At 41.9% G+C, this 20,622-nt stretch overlaps 1 protein-coding gene across 1 annotated transcript in view; it reads right to left on the bottom strand.

Annotated features, from left to right (window-relative positions):
- LOC141106641 (killer cell lectin-like receptor subfamily B member 1B allele B) overlaps nucleotides 1–20,622 on the bottom strand; it is a 130,922-nt gene that overhangs the window by 89,255 nt on the left and 21,045 nt on the right. The window contains exons 2-3 of the mRNA XM_073597585.1: nucleotides 18,913–18,984; nucleotides 96–197 (exon numbers count right to left, since the gene is read on the bottom strand). Coding sequence (XP_073453686.1) covers nucleotides 96–197; nucleotides 18,913–18,984 — 174 coding nt within the window. The remainder of the gene's footprint in view (nucleotides 1–95; nucleotides 198–18,912; nucleotides 18,985–20,622) is intronic.

Raw genomic sequence — 20,622 nt, forward strand, 5'->3', positions numbered from 1 at the left:
GAGACAGAACAGGTATATCTAAATCAGATTGTAATATGTAAAGGAAGACAAAATATTGTAACTGTAAATACATTCTATTGCAGTGATCTACTCACTCAAAACAGCAAGGGCACAGGAAAGGGCGAGTATAATGAAAACGGTGAGGATTTTTATGATGTTTCCACACTTGGCACTTCTCCCTGTGTTTTCTGTAACATCTAAAGGACAAAAAAAAATGAATAATACATTGACCATAATAATGTCAGGCTCAAAACGGGTTAAGCATAAAAGATCCAGCATACGTTATTCAACCTATACTTAATGGTTGTCAATTGATTAAGAGATTTTATCAATGGTCCAATCATAATTGATTGTTTCATATTGAATGTTGGCCATTCTCAATTCAGAATGGATTATGGCGGAATATGGACCATTTGACATGCAACGTTGACTGATTTATTTCAAGTTAAATGTACTCTGTCACAAGAGAAGTATAAGGGTTGCCATTGAAAATAAAATAGTATGTGGCGCTAACTAACATAAACTAAACAAAGCAAAAAAAAAACAACACACACACTTAAGAACAACTGGCAAGGATGTGTCGCAACAATGTGAATAGAAACTCACTAAGTGTGGCAAATCTTCAATAAAGTGAAAAAATGCGGACAAGAAATAAGCAAAACAATCTCTTGAAACTGTCAGCAGCTAACAGGAATGTGTTGCAATAAATAACTCACTGTATGTAGAAAATCTTCAGTGCAAAGAAAAGGAAGTGCTAACAATAAAAAAGTGCTTAGCAATACTTTAGCAATATAAAGTGCAATAGATCTCAAAAGTGCAAATGAATTACACAGCTATGTAGGTGAACTCTATAAATGTCCGAATGTCTAATAAAGTGCATAAGACAAAACAAGGCACAATGTCCAAGAAAAAGTGAAAAAGTGAAATCCAGCTCCAATGGAATGAAAAAGAAAAAACATCTCCACACAACAGTTCATATATATGAGAAAGTGCATGTGCAAGAAAAACGATCGGCGTTCGCTTTATCCAATCACCTTTCCGAAGTGTGCCATCCGTCTCCCCCAGCCTCCCACCTCCAGTAAAGACCCTCATGGGCCAAGTCGGGCTTGGATAAGGAGAAGAAACTAGATCCCCACAATTGATCGACCTCCAGCGATCACCTCAGCAACAATGGGGTGTTTGGATGATGGCTTCAGTCTCCAGGCTCAGCAGATGCGGTGAGGGCATGTAGTAAAGAAGAGGTATGGCTCCATTGTGTAGTTATTTTAAACGGTTTATTCAAAAAACACACATTTAAAATCTCAGAAAAACGGCTGTAAAACGAGCGCTTCCAGTTTCAGCCGAGACCGGAAGCGACAACACCCGGCTCCTCCCTTGAGGGTTGCCATTGCTGGCCTCTTTTTTGAAAATGATAGTTGCTTAAATGTGTCTAACTTAAGTACTTTTGAGTGCCTAAACGGAGTGTCAGAATATATTATCTCTTTACCCGTTCCAGGTTAATGACTCAAACAGCATTAAAGCCAATCAGCATTGTCACAGAACCCAGTCGCACACTCCGCTTGAGTGCTTCTGTCAGTATACAGCCTCCTCCAGTCTGAACATCAGATATCAGATATTACAGCCACATATTGTAACTAGAAACCAGGCAAGACTAGCTCAGTTACACAGCTTGGACATGGAATCCTTTATTGGACAAACTCACACAAATATATACACCAGGAGGACATTTCCCTGTCCCCCTCCTGATCATCTTGCCCTAGCAAACTGTAACCAGAAACAGAATTAACATAACTAATTAACTAATCATTTAAACAGCCTTGGTGACTCAGAGGTATGACCTTTCAGGGCAGACTTGCCGTCTTTTAGCTCAGAAGACACAACACATATTATCATAAACATAAACACAGGACACCTTTACATAATAGCAGGAGCCCCTAGTAGTAGACGGACCGTCTCCTACATTGTACAATGGCCAATGTGATCAGCTCTTTTAATTAACACTTATAGTTCAGAATTAAATAAACCAGGGATAGCCTTCGTATATTTCCTGGGAGATATGGGGAAAAATATTACTGTTTCATTTTAAGTAATCCAAGCCACATTCTTGATCACCCTGTGCCCCTAATAGACACAGAGTAACTTAGACGTAAGAGGTGCATGGGGAACTGAAACAAGGTTTTCCCAACCTCTCCAAGTGATTCTGGGTTTCACCAGCCCCCCCACCCAAAGTGACTTTCATCACATTTCTCCCCTTTCGGCAGCAGACTAACACAGGAGGAGACTCCAGATGGGTTGACTCTGAAGTTAGTTTGTAGTTTCAGTCCCCCAATGCCTGTACCCACACAGAACCCCAAACAAATTGTTCCCAACAGAGAATAACTGACCAAGCCAACCTCTGCCTCTCAGATAGAACATACCCGCCACTGGGGAGAAGCATGCACTGGCCAACTTCCCAGCGCCTTGAGGTATACAGGTGGAGACTGTAGTTCTATCCACTTTTTCTGGATGAAAACTCCCCAGTGTTTGCAAGGCATGGCTGACATCCTCCTGTTCAGTGCCAAACCATTTTCTGGGGTTGTGTCAGTGGAGACCAATATCCCATCCACTTTTACAGGAACTCCATCTTCTGTTCGTTGAAGTTTCTGGTAACTCCACAGATGCTGCTGGCAGAAAATTCCATGTTTCTTTCAGTGTTGTGGGAGAAAAGCCGACTGCCTCTTCTCTCAGGGAGGCTGAAGCTGCTGTTGGTGAGGGGCAGAGCTCATTGATGTTTGGCCCAGAGGCCAGCTCTTCTGCTGGAGGCTTCCCAGGTTGTTCTTCCTCTGGAACTGGTGTCTGGGGATAGAGATTCACCATCTCCTGTCTGTAAAACCCAGAGGATGTTATCGGTGCTGGGCAGAGGCTAGCATCCGTATGGCATCCGTAACTCCCGTTGGTCACTGGTTTGTTGCTCTGGGGTTGGAAAGCACTTGCCCTGGTATCTACGAGCGACCTGGAGGGCTCCAATCCAGATCTGCACCCGAATCTGCTGCCTGATCTCCAGGTACTGATCCGCAAACACAGACCTGGGGATTGTTGAAAGGGCACTCCGCAGCAGCCCTTGCAACTCTGATGCCAGATACATATCTCCTCTTCTATCTGGACCTTGGATCCCAGTGGAGGTTTGGATGTCCCAGACTGCAGGAAGGATCCCACTACTGCTACCAATGTCACGAACCCCTTCGCACTTCGCTTGAGTGCTTCCGTCAGTATACAGCCTCCTCGAGTCTGAACATTAGATATTACAGCCACATATTGTAACTAAAAACCAGGCGGGACTAGCTCAGTTACACAGCTTGAACATGGAATCATTTATTGGACAAACTTACACAAATATATACATCAGGAGTACATTTCCCTGCCTCCTCTTCTGATCACAGACACAACACACATTATCATAAACACAGGACACCTTCACATAATAGCAGGAGCCCCTAGTAGTAGACAGACTGTCTCCTACATTGTACAGAGGCCAATGTGATTAGCTCTTTAAATGAACACGTATAGTTCAGGATTAAATAAACCAAGAATAGTCTTTGTATATTTCCTGGGAGATATGGTGGATAAATATTACTGTTTCATTTTAAGTATTCCAAGCCACATTTTCTTGGTCACCCTGTGCCCCTAATAGACACAGGGTAACTTAGACATAAGAGGTGCATGGGGAGCTGAAACAAGGGTTTCCCAACCTCTCCAAGGGATTCTGGGTTCCACCAGCCCCCCCGCCCAAAGTGACTCCCGTCACAAGCATTATACCCAGGAAGCCAGAATTCTTAAAAAGGCAACTCACCAATAGCGCTCTCCATTTTTCTCTCTTGACAGAGTGCCTTTAAATTGACCATTAACAATTTTCTTTAAACTAAGACTTTACCTTTTTGTGAAATTCTGTTATTGTAGATAAGTAAAAGTTTGAAATAAAGCAATAAAAGCAAAGGTGGAGCAACATCAGTGGCAACAAAAATTTAGTGCAAAAATACTACTTGAATTCTGCAATGTAGATGAAATTTTTCAGTACACTTAATTACCCTTCTCTCGATTCAAGTTATCGTTTGACTCAATCCATCAGTCAAAAGTTCAACTTTCAAATTGTTGTTAATACAAATTTCAATAGGGAATGTCAATTTTAAGTTTCTTTAGGGCAGGGACTGATGTGTGACAATACAGTATGTAAAGTGCTACAAAATTGTAGGCGCTACATATACATATCTATTGTATATATCTATTATGAAGAAATAAATACATTTGATATTTAGATACAAGACCACACACAAAAAACAATATTCTATCCTTCAATGAATTGAATCATAAAAATAATCAAGTAACACTAATAAAAAGTACTAGTGTTCATGTTTTGACCCAACAAAGATGGTACATTTTAACCATCTTTGAACAGAAATGCTTGGATAACCCATGCTCCCCAAGCCTGATCTCTCTGTTTTACAATCAGCTTCCTTTTGGCCTCTCAATCCCTCTTCACTCCTACATGGACAAGTCGGCAGTGGATCTTAATACAGAGGGTAAAATGACCCAGATAGCAAGGATAATTTGCCACACATTTGAGTCAGTATTGAATTTTAAGTCTTGTCAACTTGCTGCACTTCTTCCCTGGCAAATTGTACAATTGCAGAGCACTTGATGCACAAGTTCTAGTTGACACTTTTCCAATTTGTAGCAAATTTGCATTGCAAGTCTCTAGCAAGAGCGAAGTTGCAGTGGTAAATCTACAGCCTGAGCCCCGCAAGTCTATAGCCATAGTTATGCAAGTCTCCATTTTAGGCAAGAAAAAAAAAAACAAGCAGCGCAAATCTATAATCCCACAATCTGGTGATAGTGAACCCACTGCTATTAACCTAATTCCCTACTGTACACGTGTGAAATACATTCAATCCAACGATCATATATAATGAAAAACCCTGTGTCATTGCAAAAATAATTAATCTATCATACAAAATTATTTGTTTCTATGAAACAAACAATAAAAGTGCAAATGTAGTTAAAAAAGTACAAAAGAGAAAAGGGTGTGCTGACACAGTGAACAAAAAGTGCTTAGTGCAAGAAAATATTATTCATTAATAAAGTGCATGCATCAAAAATTCATATGTGTTCAAAATATTTGAAGTCCATTTTGCAATCCCAGGAAAAATCCAAGGTTATTATTATCACTTTCTTGGCTTCTTCCTGGGATTGCAAAATGGACTTCAAATATTTTGAACACATATGAATTTTTGATGCATGCACTTTCCTAATGAATAATATTTTCTTGCACTAAGCACTTTTTGTTCACCGTGTCAGCACACAGTTTTTTCTTTTGCACTTTTTTTTAACAGCATTTGCACTTGGTTTGTTTCATAGAAACAAATAATTTTTGTATGATGGATTAATTATTTTATGCAATGACACAGGGTTTATCATTATATATGATTGTTGGATTGAATGTTTTTCACACGTGTACAGTAAGGGATTAGGTTAATAGCAGTGACTTCACTATAACCAGATTGTGGGATTATAGATTTGCGCTGCTTGCTTCTTTTTTCTTGCCAATTAACTGTTGATCATAGGCATGCGCAGGGGGTGCGCCAGGTGTGCCTGGGCACACCCTAATCACCCCAAGCGCATTAGCGTTATCGTTCTGTGTGCAGACAGGGAGATGGTAAATATTTCCCTCTAACCAGTTCTGCCATTTATGAAGTGCTTCTCTTTCACTGTACCAGCTCTACCATAAGAGTGTGTGCGTGTGTCTGTATGTGTATGTAATATATGTGTGTTTGATGTTTGAGGTGTGCACCCTAATGCAGTACAGTACACACACTTATGCTGGTGATTTACTGATACTTAGGTGACAGCAATCCTATTTAATCCCTCAATCTTCCATTAATATCTGTGGCACTATTTTTTCTTGTTGTTTGTTCAAGTGTCCGTTTTTATCGGGTATATTCACTAATAAGTGAAGAAAGGTGAATTGTCAGAAAAATTGCAAATTCTAAGCCACAGTGGCTGAAGTAGAAACAAAAACAAACAGCTCTCATTGAAATATTTTTAGTTCAGCTTTTGTGGGCTATATTTTACCATTTTCCTAATAAATGTACCTCAGTTCACCGAATAGTGCATTAAACAAAACTGATCTTCATAAAACCATTAAAATATTTGGATAAAATCAATACATAACACTGGATTACATGTTAGTTATTTTTTTTTTATTAGGATGAACATTTAACAAAACATATAAAAGAACCAATTGAAGAAAAACCTTACACACAGCAGGGAGCAATGATGAAAATTCAGCCCCAGTGCCCTCCTGTGTCAGGATGACTATTATGCCGTGTACACACGACTGGACTTTTCGTCAGACTGAACTCCGAAGGACTTTTCGACAGAGTTCCGACAGAGTTCCAACGAATCGGACTTGCCTACACACGATCACACCAAAGTTCGATCATTTTGAACGTGATGGCGTACGACCGGACTAGAATAGGGAAGTTCATAGCCAGTAGCCAATAGCTGCCCTAGCATAATTTTCTGTCCGTCGGACTAGCATACAGACGAACAGATTTTTTCGATCGGACTCAAGTCCGTCGGAAAGATTTGAAACATGTTCTAAATCTAAAGTCCATCTGATTTTTCGACAGCAAAGGTCCGATGAAGCCCACACATGGTCGAATTGTCCGACAGATTCGTTCCATCCGACCTTTACTGTCGAAAAGTCCGGTCGTGTGTACAAGGCATTACACAACATAATGGAACCAGAACTTGCCGCAGACTTGCAGAATGTTTGCAAAGAAAGTTGATCTGAAGTCATGCAATGCGGACTTGCTACGATTGTGCAAAAAACTTGTGAAGCCTGGCAAGTCTATCAAGAGTTTAGCGAGTCATTTTCAAACTCGCAGCACAATTACTTGCTATCTGGGAAGTATTGAACACGTCAACATTTTTCAAGGGTAAATATATTTCTAAAGGTGCTATTGACATGGAATTTTCAGCACATATCAGTAACAACCCATGCAATCCATACATACAAAGACACCAAAACAAATAAGTTCAGAAATTGAGTTATGTGTCATAAAATGGAATGACACAGGGAAAAGTATTGAACACGCTAACTGAAATTTATTTAACACTTCGTACAAAATCCTTTGTTGTTAATGACAACTTCAAGACGCAGGCTCCTGTATGGAGAAAATAGTTGCATGCATTGCTCAGGTGTGATTTTGGCCCGTTCTTCCACCCAAGCAGTCTTCAAATCTTAAAGGTTCTGTGGGCCTTTTCTATGAACTCCGATATTTAGTTATTTCCATAGATTTTCTATTGGATTCAAGTCAGGTGATTGGCTGGGCCATTCTAGCAGCTTTATTTTCTTTCTTTGAAACCAATTGAGAGTTTCCTTGGCTTTGTGTTTGAGATCATTGTCTTGATGAAATGTTTACCCTCGTTTCAACTTCATCATTCTGGTAGATGGCAGTAGATTTTTTATCAAGAATGTTTTGGTACATTTTGCCATTCTTCCTTCCTTCAATGACATGAAGTTTGCCAATAAAAACCGAACCACACCACGATGTTTCCACCTCCAAACTTCACTGTTGGCATGGTCCATGTGGGTGACCAGACCATATTCTCCCAGTATTTCACAGGCTTGTCTAAATATTGCTCAGCAAACTTTAAATGAGCTTCATCATGCTTTTTCTTCAGCAATGGAGTCTTATGTACTGAGCATACATACAGGCCATGGTGGTTGAGTGCATTACTTATGGTTTTCTTTGAACAATTGTACCTGCTAATTCCAGGTCTTTCTGAAGCTCCCCACAAGTGGTCCTTGGCTCTTGGACAACAATTCTGATAATTCTTTTTACTTTTCTGTCAGAAATCTTGCAAAGAGCACCTAGCCGTGGCCGGTTTATGGTAAAATTATGTTCTTTCCACTTCTGGATTATGATCCCAACAGTGCTCACTGGAACATTCAGAAGATTGGAAATATTTCTGTAACCAACAATAAGGTAGCAAAGCTATTGAGAGAGATCTTTGCTTTTACCCATCATGAGATGTTTCTTGTGTGACACCTTGGTAATGAGACACCCTTTTATAGGCCATCAGTTGAGACTGAACCAGCTGATAATAATTTTCACTGACAATTGCTTTCAAATTACTGATAGATTTCAGCTGGTGTCTTGGCTTTCCGTGCCTTTTTTGCACCTCCCTTTTCTTCATGTGTTCAATACTTTTTCTCTATGTCATTCTATTTTATTACACAGAACTTAATTTCTGAACATATTTGTTTTGGTTTCTTTGTATGAATGTATTGCATAAGTTGTTACCGACATGTGTTGAAAAATTCATGTCAATAGCACCTTTAGAAATATATTTACCTAGAAAAATGGTGACGTGTTCAACACTTATTTTACCCACTGTATCACAATGGAACAAGAGAAAATGACTCAAACTTGGGACACCACAAAGTCATGTTCTCAGAATATCCTAGCCATGGAACCCAACTACAAAGTTCTCTATTAGTGGTACTTACTAATGTAATGTCTGCCATTACCAGGGAACCTACCTACACATGTGGTAAACTGGTCCAGTAGCACAATCTCTGTGGAAGCAAGTCTTATGCCGCCTACACACGATCAGAAATTTGGCCAGCAAAAGACCGATGAGAGCTTTTGGTCGGAAAATGCGACCGTGTGTATGCTCCATCGGACTTTTGCTGGCCGAATTCCAGCCAGCAAAAGATCAAGAGCATGTTCTCAATTTTTCGGTTGGAAAAAGTTCCTATCCAAAAATGCGATCGTCTGTAGCAATTCCGACGTGCAAAATTCCTACGCATGCTCAGAAACAATTCGACGTATGCTCGGAAACATTGATCTTCGTTTTCTCGGCTTGTCCTAGTGTTGTACGTCATCCCATTCTTGATGGTCGAAAGTTCAGTGAATGTTTGTGTGACCGTGTGTATGCAAGGCAAGCTTGAGCAGAATCCAGTCGGAAAAGCCATCATATCTTTTTCCGACCAAAATCCCGATCGTGTGTACGCGGCATAAGGCATGTTGACTGTATTGTTAAGTATCCCTATCCCCATGCATCCAGGCAAAGCCTTACTCAACCTTAATCCAGATGACCTCATGAAACATCAAATTGGACTCATGGCATGTTTTGGTGCACCACTAAATAAAAGATAGTGAAAGCCTGCTTATTCACTTACGTTTCAATCACTGAGGTCAAAACCAGACTCCACAATACATTTTCCAATGAAGAATTAACAGCAACACTATCAGACACCATTCCCAAATGTAAAAGAACCTGGGATACATGGATCTATATGTACAAAAATGGAGGAAACATGGGAATCACCCTTAACTAAATTTGTTGTTCTCACCGATTAGATATCGGGGGTATAATCAGTAATATACTAAACCAACACAAAAAAAACAAAAATTAAGGAGATTTATACCCTAAAGAGTAAACTACATAAATATTGTATTGCCTAAAAGCATTACAAAAAAGTTATAAACACAGAACCCTAGACCCCCTATATTTAGACCAATAGGAAAACCTCTAAAGAGGGAATTCCCTGATGGTCTAATCCTCCCCAAGGCTGTCTCCTCAATAGAACAGGCAACTAATATGAGGCAAGTTAACCTCCCGTAGATACCAATAGGAGAAGGCAAACCCCACATTCCACACACCCACCCTCCCCAGTATAAAGCACCCCCTATGATACTTATTACCCAAAGCCACCTGAAAATGGTACCCCTGCAATTGATTCCTAAACACTGGACAGTGTATTCCTGTAAAAATACAGGCAATGAATTCACACTGTCCGGGACTGGAAAAGAGCACTAAATGTGATCACACTGAATATATCCGTCAAAATACCCTTGTCACAGGTCAAGTCAGTCAGTAGGCTGAAATGGGGGCAAAATAAGGGATCAGTCACAATACAAATGTGGGAAAGCAAATATAGCGGGTGGTTGCTGAGTGCTTTACTAGGCCAGAGATACGCGGTACCTCTCCCCGACGGCCTAGCAAGTCAGCAGCACATGGCAATAAACGGACTACTTCTCCCAGCCAGCCCAAACTGCAATTCCTGTACTCCCCGGTCACAGCGATTTGCACTACTCTCCACAATCTTCCTCTTGCTCCAGTTCTCCACTGTAGTAGACACACTGACCTTCTCCTGTCCCAAGTCCATGTTAGAAACACACATCTTAGCAGCTCCTCCGGCCCCCCTCCATGCTCGGTGCATCCCCCACAAGGGGATGCCCTGCAGCAGCTGCCTAAAACTCCATTCTCCTTTCTGCAGCCCGACAGAATCCCCCCCAGCAGCATGTGACCTTAGCTTATATGGGAGGCCTGCCCCCTGCCAATACCAAATGGGGATTGGTCAAAGCTCCTCACATGAGCTGGCTGCCACTCCAACCTTAGGTCCAGCCTCTGTTCCAGAACAAACTTCCTGAAAACAGGGGAGGCGCCTTAGAGTCAAAGCACAGGTGATCACACCCACTGCTACACTAATCACTCCCAGTCCCAGATCAAAACAAACAGGCCCAGCCTAAAGCAGAGGCCTGCCTAAATTTGCCTGCACTGAATAGTTTAAACATAGAAAAATCCTATTCTAGCACCTACCTAAGTGTAGAGGGTGCTACATAATAAATTGCTGTCCATAGATGGAGAACACCCTGCCAAGCAGGTGTGTATGTCCTACGGTGTGATTAGTCCCAGATGCTCTCATCCCAGCTATGAATAAGGCCCCTTTCACATGGACGGACTGTTCAGGTTCGCCTGTCAATTTTTTAGGTGGACCTGATGGCATCCGACCCACTCTGATCCGCTAAAGTGTGACGGAGGAAAACCCTATTTATCCATCCATCTGCAGATCGGATGAAAACGGACTCTGAGGGATTCCTGCAGCATGCAGGTAACTCCTATTGTTCATAGCAATTGATACAATGATTCAATATTTCAGTTCATTTAGGTTACTCACTGATCCCACTGGTTGTCATACAGAGATCTGCACAATCAATCTGTCGGTGTTTATCCAATATATACAACTCTTCAGCAGGCAATTCCTTATCTGTGATATTCAGGTTGTATAGATAAGTGTAATGTTTCAGTGTGTCGGTAATAGCTGGAAGTTCTCCAATGAAAGATAAAGTTTTCCATCCAATTCCAAGGTGTCTATTTGAAGATAGTATTTCTCCAGGATATTTAGAGAGTCTAGGAAGGAATATTCAAGTGGAATTCCCCAAGTAGTGCATCATATGCTCTGGTTGAATGTCCCTGAGCCATTAAGGGGGTGGCTGAGGTAGGTAGGAGACAGGGGTGCTTGTCCCAGAGTATGGATGTTTACATGTTTCGTTCCTGTGAACCCGGAACTTCGTCAGAACTGAGGGATATTTAGCAGTCACTTGTTTAAATATGGGGCAACAACCGACCCCTAATTGTGCTAAATCGAAAACAGGTGCTACCAACCGCAGACTTCCCAAGTCTCTCGTGAAGTGCGGGAGACTCCCGCATTTTGGCTGCGGCTCGCGCACACCCGCGAGTGCTGGGTGATCTCCCGGGCACAGGGCCGATCCTGGACGGCAGTGGGATATCTTCCCCACCCTGCACACATGGAATGCTCCCCAGCTTCACAGCCAGGGATGATCAATGTGGCAGAGGACAGCTGTGAGCACCAATCTCTCTGTATAGCTTTTCAGCTGACAGCATCATCGTCTCCTCTCCCTCCCGCGGCTACACAGGGAGAACGGTGCTTACAGCTGTTCCTCCCGATCATTCCCGGCTGTTTCCTGTCCTTCTCCGGCCCCCGTGTCCAGCTCCTCTGGCTCCATGTCCTCCACCCCCTCCTCCTCCTCCTCCGTCTCCATGTCCTCCAACCCCGTGTCCTCCTCCTCCAGCTCCATGTCCTCCACCCTCCCCCGCAGCCGACTCCCTCCTCTCCTCTGAGGACTCTGTCTCCTCTCCATTCATCTTCAGTGCTGAAAGGGACTGGGGAATATGTGTCCTCAGTTCCTTTCTCTGTCTCAAATGGGAGATGTCAGGGGTCTGTTTAGACCCCTGATTTCTCACCAAAGAGCCCCCCCGAACAGATACAAAAAAAATGCAATAAATATTAAATAATTTAACCTGTAAAAAAAATTATAAAAAATAAAATTGTAAAAAAATATATAAAATGAAAAATTACTGATACCACTCCACCCTGCCCTACCAACACTGCCCCAACCCCCTCCAACCATAAAGGATTGTGAAAAAAATGTGTAAAACAAATTAAATTGTAAAAAAATAAGACACTACTGATACCATGCACTGCTGTTCTAGACACTAATGATACCATCCACTGCTGTACTGACACCGTCCGCTACCCCCCACCCCCAAAAATAAAATTGTAAAGAATTATTTGAAAAATTAAATCGTAAAAAAAAATGAATACAAATACAATTCTGACACTGTACACTGCCCCACTGACACCATCCACTGGCCCCTAAAAAGCATTTTGAAAAAATGAAAAAAAAAAAAAATACAAAAAAATTGTAAAAAAATAATAAAAATAAAGAACTACTGACACTTTCCACTGCCCTACTGGCATCATCCTGCACATACTACCCACCGCTGTACACTCCACACTCCTCACCTGCACATTATACCCACTTGCATACACTCTGCACTCATCTCCTGCACATACTACCCACCTCCATACACTCCACACTCCTCTCCTACACATACTACTCACTGCCGTACACTCTGCACCGTACATTCCCTATGTAGCGCCAGCATTTTTGCCTGTTAATATAGTGCAATGTTAGTCTATGAACAGTATTATAATTTAGTATGTGGCACCATCTAGTGGCCAAATTGTGGAATGAATTTTATTTTATTTTCCTATTTAAAAAACGTGAGAAAACATGACAGGAAGTGACTGTTTATTTACTTTTTACAATAACCTACCTACCCAGAATGCCGAGTGATTTACCCAGCAACACTCAGTACTGAAATGCATGCTGGGTAGGCTATAAAAATGCCCCACACGGCCATCTTAGGTCTCTTCTGGACACATGGTCTGCCTGTGAGGACCTGTGCGGAGGTGTTCCAGAGAGCGCGGCCTATACCTACTGTGGAGAGGCACAATCAGTGACTCTGCTGTGCACCAGTGAGCTGTAGAGATGCTGTGATAGACCTGGGAAGGATCCAGAGACACCTGTCGGAGCCATCAGAGGGTCCTGGTTCATTTCTGTGGAGCGGAGCGGTGTAACGGCGCCGGCCGGCGGGAAGCAAGAGTTCAAATAGGCCTCAAGCCTACCCTTTCCTATACTTCTAGCACTGTGTTACATGAAGTTAATTTCATTGGAGCCAGTTGCAGGTTACTACCATACAAGGATCATTTTCAATAGGGTTGTCCCGATACCGATACTAGTATCGGTATCGGCACTGATACCGAGCATTTGCCCAAGTACTTGTACTCGGGCAAATGCTCCCGATGCTTCCCCCGATACCTGGAAGTCAGCTGTGATCGGCGCGTGGGGGAGTTACAAGATCCTCCCCTCGCGGCTTTCAGCTGCTTTAGTGACATTCAGCTTGATCGGTCACCGCTGACTGTCACTGCATCCTCCTCCATGCCCCCTCCTTTCCTCTGTCCCCCTCCGCTGTCCCCCTCCGTTCCGCCGTTCCTCTCTCCTTCTCTGTCCCCCTCCGCTGTCCCCCTCCGTTCTGCTGTGCCTCTCCGCTGTTCCCCTCGGTTCCACCGTTTCCCTCTCCTTCTCTGTGCCTCTCCGCTGTCCCCTCCGTTCTTCTGTGCCTCTCCGCTGTCCCCTCCGTTCTGCTGTGCCCCTCTCCTTCTCTGTCCCCTCTGTTCTGCTGTGCCCCTCCGCTTTCCCCCTCTGTTGTGCTGTCCTCCTCCTCCTTCCTTTGTGAATGGACAGAGTCAGCTGACTCTGTCTATTCACATACCTGAAACATTGTAATCTCCTGTGATTACGATGTGTCAGTTTATGAATGGAGAGGAGCCGCTGTCTTCTCTCCATTCATTTTCAGTGCAGCTGAGGCTGCAGAGAAAGGGACTGGGGAATCTCTATCCTCTGTCTCTTTCTCTGTCTCAAGGGGGAGATATCAGAGGTCTGTTAAGACCCCTGATATCTCACCAAAGCCCCCCAACAGGGCTGATTAAAAAAAAAAAAAACACATATTGCAATAAAGAATAAAAAAAAATTATTGTAAAAAATAAAAAAAACACACACATACACCGTTCACAGGCCCCCCCCCCCCCCCCCCCGGAAAAAAAAGCACTGTTAAAAAAAAAAAAAAAAAAACACTGTCACGTGACATTAAAAAAAAAGTATCAGTAATCGGTATTGGTGAGTACTTGAAAAAAAGTATCGGTACTTGTACTCAGTCCTAAAAAAGTGGTATCGGGACAACCCTAATTTTCAACATCTACTTTATCTAACCCTGGTTTATTTAACCATTGGATTACAATTTATAATTCGTAAATAGCTAGCAGAAGACAAAGAAAAGACTGCCTCTTTCATTGCAAGGCCTTGCATCTTATTTCTGGTTAATAGAGAGTTTACACTCTAAAGCAGGGGAAGCTCCCTAGGGATTGTATTTGTGCTTTATTTAATAACGTTGTCTTCTTGTGGTTACAAGGGTGCACTGGAAGTGGGAAGGTGCCCAGAATTAAGGTATTTCCCATTCTGGCATTAGTCCCACTTGGAGACGCACTTCTGGAGATCATTTGATATAACTTTATGTGTTCCAACTATTGTGTGTACTCATTGGGCTGTTGTACTATGTTTGTGTGACAGACCAAATATTGTAATACTACTTTTATACCAATTCCAGTAAAATTACGTTTCTGGTTGAGTACAACTTGAGTGGAGTGTTGTTCCTTTTCTAGCAGGTGGAACATCGGATGCTAGGTAGGTAATAACAAAGGTATACTGTTATTATATTGTACATTGTGGGGTTATCCTTTACTATTGCTTCATACTAACACTGCACCACAGCTGTGTCAAGGGGATTGAGTCAAGTCATTGGGGGTGTCAAAACAGAGTACAGGCCCAATCAAATATCATCAGCTCCTTCGGGGGTCAGTGATACACCTATTTAACATTACTGGATTCTGCACTATGTAAGTCATCTCCAACACCATTGATGTGGTAATGCTACAAGTGCTCAAACCATTTAACATTGCACTAGTGTATTGCCTTGTATAACCTAATAAAACTCTCCCAAAATGAACAAAAAATAGGGAGATATTTGCTCAGATGTAGACACTGTATGGGATATCCATCCCTCTGCATATATAATAAGTCCTCTCCCCACTCAGGAAGTAAGACAAAACTTGGTATCTTACTGGCAATTCTATATCGCCTATAGTGGAACAGGCTTCCCATACACAATCCAATCTGCACCCAATGGGTCCGATAGCGCTCTGAGGACACTCTCCCTGCAGGACATTATTCCAGTTCAGCAGAAGGACACACGTTGCTGACCAACAGGTATCACTTATATGTCGGATCCAGGAACCGGGTGCAGATCAGGAACGACCTGATACATGGATCTCACATTTCTGGATTTTGACTGGCACCTTATAGATTCATAAGGTTTACCCCACATCTACAGATAAGACCTGGAACCCCCAACATGGCTCCAAGGCATTCACCCCACCCCCTTCCCCTACCCAAACCATCTTTTATTTTAATCTGTTTGATTCAAAGCACCTTGGTTTGAACTACTTTATGTTGTAAAAATGTATCTTGTAGCTGGGTCTGTAGGATATTAACATTGATGTTAAGTGACAACATCAGTTTGATGTGCTTTAATACGCAATTTTTAAAGGTCTCTTATAGGGCTTGTTCACACTTGACTCAATTTTTAACGCTTAACAAACGCTGCTATAATGTTAGTATGGGTGTTATGCCCCATACACACGGTCGGATTTTCCGATGGAAAATGTGTGATAGGACCTTGTTGTCGGAAATTCCGACCGTGTGTAGGCTCCATCACACATTTTCCATCGGATTTTCCGACACACAAAGTTTGAGAGCAGGATATAAAATTTTCCGACAACAAAATCCGTTGTCGGAAATTCCGATCGTGTGTACACAAATCCGACGCACAAAGTGCCACGCATGCTCAGAATAAATAAAGAGATGAAAGCTATTGGCTACTGCCCCGTTTATAGTCCCGACGTACGTGTTTTACGTCACCGCGTTTAGAACGATCGGATTTTCCGACAACTTTGTGTGACCGTGTGTATGCAAGACAAGTTTGAGCCAACATCTGTCGGAAAAAAATCCTAGGATTTTGTTGTCGGAATGTCCGAACAAAGTCTGACCGTGTGTACACCCCATTAGACTTGCATTAATGAGCTTTATTATGGGTGTTATACTGACATTTTACAAGCATTAATGAAGAGTTATAATTGTACTTTAATTTTAACGCCCCGCAACCGTACCGCAAACGCCTGCCAGAGCATTTGCAAAACTTTACTATAGACTTGAATAATCGGCGTTAAAAGGCTTCAAACGCCTCCTGACTTGACATGAGGCTTCTATTTTGAAGTGAAACAACGCTAACGATTCATGTTTTCATAATGTGAACAGCACTGTGTGCTGTCCATATTATCATTTGTATAGGCGTTTGAGGGGTGTTGTTAACCACTTCAGCCCCGGAAGGATTTGCCCCCTTAATGACAGGGCCATTTTTTGCGATACGGCACTGCAGCGCTTTAACTGACAATTGCACGGTCATGTGATGTGGCACCCAAACAAAATTGATGTCCTTTTTTTCCCACAAATAGAAATTTATTTTGGTGGTATTTGATCATCTCTGCGTTTTTTTTTGTTTGTTTTCTTTGGCGCTATAAACAAAAAAAGAGCGACAATTTTGAAAAAAAAAGCAATTTTTTTTACTTTTTTGCTATAATAAATATCCCCCCAAAAAATATAAAAAAACTAATTTCTTCCTCAAGTTAGGCTGATATGTATTCTTCTACATATTTATGGTCAAACAACTAGCAATAGGTGTATATTGATTGGTTTGCGAAAAATAGGGGATATATTTATGGCATTTTTATTATTAATTAATATTATTTTTTTTTTTACTAGTAATGGTAGGGATCTGCGATTTTTACTGGGGACTGCGACATTGTGGCAGACAGATCAGACACTTTTGACACTTTTTTAGGACCATTGACATTTATACAGGGATCAATGTTAAAAATAGCCACTTATTACTGTATAAATTTAGTTTTCAGGGAAGAGGTTAACACTAGGGGGCGATCAAGGGGTTAAATGTGTGTCCTAGGGAGTGATTCTAACTGTGGGGGGGTGGGACTGCCTGGGGGAGGAGACCAATCATTGTTTCCTACTTAGTATGAACAACAGATCTGTCTCCTCTCCCCTGACAGAACGGAGATCTGTCTGTTTACATTGACAGTTCTCCATTCTGTCTCTCTCAGGAGCGATCGCGGGTGCCAGGCACGCCCACCGTTTCTGTCATCGCGGTGTGCACACGCCCCCCTAGTGCTCTTAAGGCGGCCGACGTATCGCTACAGCGATTTGCCCAGGAGAGCCAACCTGCCGCAGTTTAACTGCAGTATAACTGCGGCGGCTGGTCCTTTAGTGGTTAATGCCCTCAAATGCCTGCTTTTAATGCCAGTGTGAACTTAGCCTTATTATAGCAATAAAAGTAATTTAGGCCTTATGTACACTGCTGCTGGCAAATGGATGTTTAGGAGCAGTTGGGCATTTTTTTCAGCTTCCCTTGAACTCTCCTCTATGTTATCTTATCAGTACATGTACACAGGATGGTTAAGTCCTCATGCACATGGACGTTTTTACAGCTGCTTTTTTGAGCTTTTTTTGCAGCTTAAAAAGGCCTGTCTATGTTAGTCTATGGCTTCATGCCCACCTAGGCGTTTTTGAGCTGCAAGTGGCATAAGCGTTTTTAAGCTGTAAAAAAAACCCAGGACCAGTGCGTTCTGAAAGACGTTTTTCAGCTGTAAAAACGTTCTAACACTGAAAAACGCTCAAAAACGCTTAAAAACGCTCAAAAATGCTCAAAAACGCTCAAAACGCTATTGCGGAAAAACGCTCAAAAACGCTAAAAAACGCTATTGCAAAAACGCTGAAAAAAGCTGAAAAAAGTTTAAAAAATTCACTGCAAAGATACTGGCGTTTTCATAACGTTTTTTTAACAGCCTGTGTGCATGAGGGCTTATAGTCGTTTCTAGGCAGTTGAATTTAGAATGTCAATATAGGATGCTTTTCAATGATTTACTGACAGACATATAGGCAAGAACTTGGCAGAACAGGTATAGGTCTAGGCAGTTGAATTTAGAAGCATTTTTTGGAAAGCAAAATTTTTTTGGAGGCATTTGAAATGCCAAATGCTTGTAAACGCGTGTAAACTCGCGTTTAGCCACGTTTTGTTTACAGGCGTTTTTAGTGGAGATACATTTTTGACTATTTAAAAATAAAATGCCTCTAAATGCAAACTCATCTAAACGCGGCATGTAAATGTGGCAAAATGGAAGTTTTTAAACGTGGGTTACTATCTGTCAAGAAATTCATTCAGGAGAGGTTTTAAAACGTCCCGTGTATATTATGCCTTAAATGTACAGAATAAGGAAAGTATTGCTTGTGTTGTGTATTGTGCTTATATTTTCAATGGCTTTGCAGTTCCACATTTACTTAAATAAATACCATTTATTGAGATTTAACACACCATGCACTTCCAAGGTCAATACTAGTCTATAAAAAAATATAATGCATTTGCAACTTCTTGCATTAAAGTGTGGGAGGCATTATTAGCAATGAACATTCATCTATACAAGGATGGGATATAGGATTTAAGAGAAAAATTATTGTGCAAATGTGTACTGACCGAGTTTTGGATCCTCCACTGGTAACTGAATGTGGGAAGTCTTTATATCAGCGTAGACAATTGTGGTAGGATCTGTTAAAAAAACAAGACAAGTCTGATATTACAACAATCTTATGACTTTTGTAAAACAACTTCTGGTAGTTAAAGTGGAGGGCCACCCTAAAATAAAAAAATTGCATGACAAAATCGTAAAAAAAATTAAAAAATAAACATTTGAAAAAAAAAAAAAATTAAACTTACCTGAACCCTTGTTGCTAGGCAGTCTTCCTAATCTGCCTCTTCCTATTCCGCGGCATGTCCTGCTCCTCGGTGAGGGGCCCCTTGCCTTCTGGGAACTGTGTGTATTCCCAGAAAACCACGGGGCCAATCACAGAGTGCCGCAGCGCTCACGCGTGCGCAGTAGGAAAGTGGCAGTGAAGTCGCAAGGCTCCACTGCCTGTTTCCCTTATCTAGGATGGCGGTGCCGGGACCCGAGAGCCGAGGAACGTGTCGGCCTCGGGCGGCCGACATCGCGGGCACCCAGGACAGGTAAGTCTACTTATTTAAAGTCAGCAGCTACAGTGCTTGTAGCTGCTGACTTTTAAAAAAAAAAATTATCCTGGCCGGAATCCCGCTTTAAAATGTCATACAAAACATCCACTTTTTTTTAGAACATAAACTGTATGAATTATTAAACCTTAGAAAGAATACAGGAACTGTATGTTTTTCCCCTTGTTGGCCAATTCCCGCCAAGCTGGACAGGGACTCCGTCCCACTTCTTCACAAGATAGGGTAGGCACATAACTGTCTTTAAGGAGGAACGCCGCCATCTTTTGTCCCACACACTTCAGGCCTAAGGCCCACTACTTTCACAGTACCCACATTTTACTAGTCTTAATCCCACCTTCTCAAATAAAGAATGTCAATATAGGATGCTTTTCAATGATTTACTGACAGACATATAGGCAAGAACTTTGTCAGAACAGTTTCACATCTTCCCCTTTATTCATTTGCAGTGCAAAACTCATCAGTGCAATCAACGCAAAGTCCAGCCTTCTTTCCAAATGCTCTTTCATGAGTCTCCCCAGCAGTGAGTACCCACATGGAGTCTCTCCCTGGGCCTAAGATCAGAAGGCCTACTACTACTCAAAGCTACAAACCAACATGCTGTAGGTCAGGGGTAACCATGTTCCATTTACCTTCTGCCCAGGGCCCCACCCACATCATATTATTAAAGGCACACTACTCCACCCACTGACATCATTAGGGGATTGGTACAGTTTTTGTATACAATGTAGTAGGGGTGCACCGAATGGGTTTTTTGGTGCCCAAACCAATACTGAAAATGAAAAATACACTAGGCCGAAAACCGATATCGAAAATGACTGTTTTTAAAAAATATTTACATTTTTGTATATTTTAAATAAAATGTATACATTTTTATATAACACATTGCTAATAGTATTAGCAAAATTTCCATGTGGTGCACCTCTAGCAGATATGGTACGGGAGATGATCAGAGACTGAAGACATGGTACAGGAGATGATCAGAGACTGCAGACATGGTACAGGAGATGATCAGAGACTGCAGACATGGTACAGGAGATCAATGCAGCCTCACCTATGCCCATCATACAGCCCGCCTGTGTCTCACTAGTGCCCAGCAGCCTACCAGTGCCCGTCATGCAGCCTGCCTGCATCTCCGTGTGATCTCCAGCGATCTCCGTGTGT

Source organism: Aquarana catesbeiana, linkage group LG08 (genome assembly GCF_042186555.1).
Source record: "Aquarana catesbeiana isolate 2022-GZ linkage group LG08, ASM4218655v1, whole genome shotgun sequence".
In the NCBI taxonomy this organism is placed as follows: domain Eukaryota; kingdom Metazoa; phylum Chordata; class Amphibia; order Anura; family Ranidae; genus Aquarana; species Aquarana catesbeiana.